Raw genomic sequence first — 6,556 nt, forward strand, 5'->3', positions numbered from 1 at the left:
TAGAAAAGAAAATATTGACAATACACACTACACGCTTTGACTAGCATTGTTATACAAACTACCCGAGAGGTACAGAGACACATGAACTTGTAAGTGGTGAGGTTACCATGAAATCCACATTTTGGGAATGCCCGCCGGTAAAAAATACCGGATCTCTGTAGTTAAGGGTTAAATAGCGGGACACGTTAATTCGGTATTAGCGTAACATTCACTCTTCGCTTGCGTACATGTCAAAATTGCGTATTCCGCTATTAGCGTGCGATAAAAATGCTTTTGCGATATCTATCTAATATTAGATACCTATTTGGGCGTGAAACGTTAACAATAACTGGTATATAAATATAGAAATAATAATACATATTGAAAAAGCCAGAGCCGCCTTCTATAAACTTATAGCGATACGCTTTAATTACTATTTCGCTAATTTTAATTTTAATATTTTTTCTCAAAAGCGAAACAACTTAGTCATTCGAAATTCACATTCAATTAAACACAAAATGCTAAGAGTGAAATGGCTTTACTCTGTCAACATCTGTTTCCTCGCCCACATAAATTAGTTATCATATCAGACCATTATGTCAACAAAGAATGCATCGAAATTGTTTTCTTAAAACTGCGAAAGTGTACGCCAGACCTAGTGATTTATTGACAGCTGGTCAAAGTAAAAGAAACACAAACATATTTATCGTTTGTGGTTTTTTTCTTTAGTCACTACACAGCATTCGAACGATTCACACACACACCGACTCGATCCTCTCCGAGAGACCTAAACGAAAACACATTTTCGTTACAACAATAAAATTACCGTTTGTTTTATTATATTGATTTTAATTAAATTCCAGCAACTCACCCATCGGAATATTGGTGACCCCCGCGAGTATTTAAACCGCCGCGAAAATTTAACAAACGTTAGTGTTAATAATATATTTTTGCCGGTTAATAATATACAGTGAACATAGAAAATGACGGACGGTAATACCAGTGACAACACCAGTGCTTCAGTCGATCGGATTTCAGTTAAAATCCCACCTTTCTGGCCCAACGATCCTGAAATATGGTTCCTGCAAGTAGAAAACCAATTTACACTGGCAAATATAACAAGTGACGCAACCAAATTCAACTATGTAGTTGCCAATTTAGACACAGCCTACATATTAGAAGTTAGGGACATCATTGTTTCACCACCAGCCACAGAGAGGTATGCAAAATTAAAATCAGAATTAATTAAGAGACTTAGTGCATCACAGCAACAAAAGATTAAAAGACTACTCGAGCATGAAGAACTGGGCGATCGAAGACCTTCGCAGTTCTTACGACATTTACAGTCTTTAGCAGGCACAACGGTACCGGACAATATTGTAAGGTCTCTGTGGTTAGGTAGACTGCCAGCGTCTACACAGGCTATTCTAGCTACTCAAGCTAAGGCTAGTTTGGACGCAGTTGCCGAGCTAGCTGACACAATATCTGAAGCGATAGCTCCTAGGGCCCAAATTTCAGAAGCTTCTAACGCTCGTGAAAATACCATAGAAAAATTGACAGCCGAATTAGCTGATGAAAATGAAAATCCAGCTATCTAGCTTGTCAAATGCTCAAGCACAAGCTAACACATACCGTCGAAACCACAGCAACTCAAGAGGCAGACCTTATCCTAGAGACAGGAGCTACAACAGGGAACGTAATAGTGATATTTGTTGGTACCACTACCGTTTTGGTGACCAGGCTCAAAAGTGCTCTCCTCCATGCAAGCACCAGGGAAACATCGCGGGCAGTCGGTAAATGCGGCATCCGATCGAAGCCCAAAGTCTCGCCACCTTTACGTAACAGACTATGATACAAAAAAACAGTTTTTAATCGACACCGGGGCCGATCTGTGCGTTTTCCCGCGAAAATATGTACGGGATGCACGCGAAAAGACTTCATACGGACTATACGCGGCCAATGACACTAAAATCGCGACGTACGGCTATGTGAACTTGACATTAAACATCGGACTACGGCGTGATTTTACGTGGCGATTCGTAGTGGCGGACATTTCAAAGCCCATTATCGGTGCTGATTTTCTTTCCCATTTCGCGCTCCTAGTGGACATTGCTAAACAGTGCTTAGTAGACAGTACGACAACCCTTCGAACAAAGGGACTCGTTAAAGAGTGTTTCGACGGCAGCGTAAAGACTATCGCCGAAGCGTCGCGTTACCATGAACTGCTGCTACGATTTCCGGAAATCACGCGACCCGCCGGTATCGTGAAAGACATTCAACATCAAACCAAGCACCACATCGATACAACACCAGGTCCACCCGTTTTTTCGAAGCCTCGACGATTAGCACCTGACAAACTGCAATGGGCTAAAAAAGAGTTCGAAAATCTTCTACGACTAGGCATCATAAGACCATCGAAAAGTATCTGGTCTACTCCACTGCACATGTTCCCGAAGAAAGGTGAGGAATGGAGACCCTGCGGAGATTATCGACGTCTCAACCAAAAAACCGTTCCAGATCGATATCCAATTCCGTACATCGAAGATTTCGGTCAGGCGCTAGCTGGTAAGACAATTTTCTCTACAATAGATTCAGTGAGAGTATACAACCAGATACCAGTAGCCACCGAAGACATACCAAAAACCGCCGTTACCACACCATTTGGGCTGTACGAATACTTATATATGCCTTTTGGTTTACTAAACGCAGGACAGACATTCCAGCGTTTCATAGACGAGATTTTACGTGGTCTAGATTTCGCCTACGCCTACATCGATGACATTCTCATTACATCAGAATCCGAAGAGCAGCATATGTCGCATTTGGAAGAGATTTTCAAAAGGCGTCAAAAGTTTGGCGTTGTGATAAATCCAGCGAAGTGTCAATTCGGCAAAACCAAGATTACCTTTTTGGGATACACAGTATCAGATGGAGGACTCACACCTCCACAAGAAAAAGTAGCAGCTGTACAAAATTTCACTCAGCCAAAAACAGTGAAAGACCTACGCAGATTTCTAGGTATGTTAAACTTCTACCGAAGGTTCATACCCAATGCAGCTGAGCTACAAGCACCACTACATGATGCCCTAAAAGGTAATGTCAAAGGAAAAGCACCAATCGAATGGACACCACAGCGAATCCAAGCCTTTGACGACTGCAAAAACAGTTTAGCTAACGCTGCTTTACTGAGCCACCCTGTAAACGATGTTGATATCTCCATCACTTGTGACGCTTCTGATTTTTGTGCGGGAGCTATACTACAACAAAAAACGGATACAGGTACGAAACCTTTAGCTTTCTTTTCTAAGAAATTCTCACCTAGCGAAAAGAAATATAGTGCATACGACAGAGAACTATTAGCTATATATCTAGCCATAAAACACTTCAGACATATGATCAAAGGCAAGGACATAACGATATATACAGACCAGAAACCAATCACCTTCGCCTTTACTCAGAAGCTAGATAAAGGTAGTCCTAGACAGTTTAGATATTCAGACTATATAGGACAGTTTTGCACTAACATTCAGCACATTTCTGGTTTAACAAATACTGTGGCAGACGCACTATCTCGAGTCGATAGCATCAAGAAAAATATCAATATCACTGACTTAGCTCTCGCACAAGAAACTGATCCAGAACTGCAAACTTTTTTAAGTGAGAAAACATCACTACAAATGAAGAAAATACGCTTTTCCGAACAAAACGTGAGTTTGTACTGTGACATATCAGCATCTACAGCCAGACCATTTGTACCGAAACCACTTCGAATGGCAATTTTTCGCACCATGCATAATCTTTTAGATAGATCTTTTGAGAGACCTAAACGAAAACACATTTTCGTTACAACAATTAAATTACCGTTTGTTTTATTATATTCATTTTCAATTAAATTCCAGCAACTCACCCATCGGAATAAACTAAAGAAAATTCTTATTAATAGAGATATCACGTTAAAACTTAAAATCAGATTAGTACGCTGCTACTCATATTCTCCATATTACTGTATGGCATGGAGAGCTGGTTCGGCGCTTACAGAGACACTAATAACAAAATTGGAGACCATCGACATGTGGATATATCGACGAATATTACGGATCAGTTGGGTTGATCGAATGAATAAGAGCAGAGAAATAACAAAAACAATAAAACTTCGAAAGTTACAATATTTTGGCCTTGTAATGAGACATTCAGAGAGGTATCCGAGGTAATGTGACACCTCATAATACAGCGTAAGATCGCCGGAAGAAGAGGCCCAGGCCGAAGAACAACATCTTGGCTCCGAATTCTTCGGGAGATGTATGAAGAAACCACCACTAATCTGGTTAGAGCTGGTTCGCCAACGTTCGATAATCAGACAGGATACTGAAAGAAAAAGAAGTTCATTTTTAATTAGCAGCAGTAATTGCACAAGGGCTCCAAATTATCGAATTTTTCCCAGTGACACTTTGACAGTTTAAATTTCACGACCCGAAGTGAAATTATGTTAAAGTGTCACGAGGGCAAAAATTCGATAATAATTTTAGAGATCGAGTGCAATTTGTTGCGATTATTTCATGAATGAAACTGTTCAAAACCAAAATTTTATTGTAATTTATTTATGTAAGTACAAATTAGTACAATTAAACACACAGTTGTTATAAATATTTGACGGTTGAAAGTCATCACTTTTATAATTTTTAAAACATTAATTATTGTTATTAATGTCACTGAATGTATTTTTTCGTAGCAACGAAGGGCATCTGACATAATATACTTGACGACGGGATATTATCAAAAATTATCAGTTTATTTTATTTCTGTAGCTTTCTATTGGTCAGAATCTCCTATGAATGAAATAATCAAACAAAGATAAAACAATAACAAAGACTATAGGTTATGGACATGATTACAGTCGTAAACGCAATAAAATATAATCGACTAATAAATTTTATTCGCCCAATAACTATTCACGAATTTATTTGTTGGATTATACCTTATTCCGATTTGTTTACAGTAAATAATATTTGGGATGTTCTGCAAAGAGTCAATGTAGAATTTCCTCTTTCTATAATTTGAATACCAAATTATTATCTAATAATTACTTTTCATTTTAATTCAAATATTGTTTTGACCGCATCCTATTGTTTATTCTCACCGAAAATTAATTCGTTTCTAGCTCTTGTTTGTGTTATTTATAAAATAAATTAATTGCTTCACTGAACCGAACAAAACAACAATTAGCAACATATTGAATTGTATAACTTTAACAATGATCAAATTCTTGCCAAAGCTGATATGAAATACAATTACCAAATTTATATAAGTAATTAATATACAGCTAAACGCATAGGCGTCGTCAGTAGTAGGATATTTATTTATTTAGATCACAGTTTTTGTATATCAATAATAAAGATAAAAATACATTGTAAATAATAATAGGTAATCAACTATTTTGAATGGGAAATAAGCCACAATTTTACCAAAAAAATTATTTTATTAACGTTTCGAAGCCCAAATCGAGTTTCGTTGTCAAAATACAAAATAGTACTAAAATAAACAAAAATGTTGTTCCTAATTAAAAATCTCTTCTAATAATTTATTTAATCTGACTCATTTATATTGGCAATTTAGACGTATATATACATTTTAAAGTAGAAGACTTTAAGTTTTGCAGTCGTCTTCCTAAGATGTTCTTTAAAGCTTAGCGTTCTATCGAGTGTCAGTCCTAGATAATAATATTTCGTATGACTTAGGAGAGATAATGTTGTTTAAATGAAGGCATAATACTTCCGTCTTGGCGGTATTGGGCTGCAATCTCCATCGAAAATAATAGGGATAATAATAGCGAAAATAATTCCCGAGGGTAACCATGTCGTTTGATAACACAGCCCAACAAAAAAAATTTTTTGTCTTGCTGCCGAAAAAAAATCTACTGATTTTAGTTAATTGATCTGTGCTGATTCCAAAAATACAAACCTTTTCTTTTTATCAGCTCTAGTTTTCGAGATATAATATACTTTTCAAATACTTAATAAATATTCTTACATTTCTGTATTTTCCACCACTATAATTGCAATATGTTTATAAACAAACTTAACAAATTCTAAGTCAAATGGGCAAATGAACAAAAGGGCCTATTTTGGTGTTCATTTAGGAGATCAAGATAAATCCTGAGCTCTACATGTAGTGTGCAAAACTTATATTGAAAACTTGCGACAGTGGACGAAAGGACAACGAAAATGTTTAAATTTGGTTTTCCAATGGCATGGAGGAAACCACAAAATCATTTTGACGATTGCTATTTCTGTCTTGTGAATATAAAAGGCAATAATCTAACAATCGACATACGTGAACATATCCTAACCTGGATTCAGCAATAAGACCAATTCCACATCAGCTTGAGCAGATACCCATTCCAATATTTAGCAGTCTACCTATGTTACCAGAGGATAATGCCGAAACGTTATTTGATGAACTTCAGACTAATAGATTTGAGGAAGACGACAGTGATTTTAAAGGGGATTCAACACGTTCTGAGCGCTTTACTCAGGAAGAGCTAAGCCATCTTATCAGAAATTTGAACCTTCCAAAGGAT

The 6,556-nt window shown here is 37.0% G+C and overlaps 1 protein-coding gene across 1 annotated transcript; it reads left to right on the forward strand.

The window, feature by feature from the left end:
* The first annotated feature begins 962 nt into the window (after nt 1–962).
* Nucleotides 963–1,577, forward strand: LOC126885539 (uncharacterized). The gene has a single exon (XM_050652122.1). The coding sequence runs from the start codon at nt 963–965 to the stop codon at nt 1,575–1,577; it is 615 nt and encodes a 204-aa protein (XP_050508079.1).
* The last annotated feature ends 4,979 nt before the right edge of the window (nt 1,578–6,556 follow it).

Source organism: Diabrotica virgifera, chromosome 5 (assembly GCF_917563875.1).
Source record: "Diabrotica virgifera virgifera chromosome 5, PGI_DIABVI_V3a".
In the NCBI taxonomy this organism is placed as follows: domain Eukaryota; kingdom Metazoa; phylum Arthropoda; class Insecta; order Coleoptera; family Chrysomelidae; genus Diabrotica; species Diabrotica virgifera.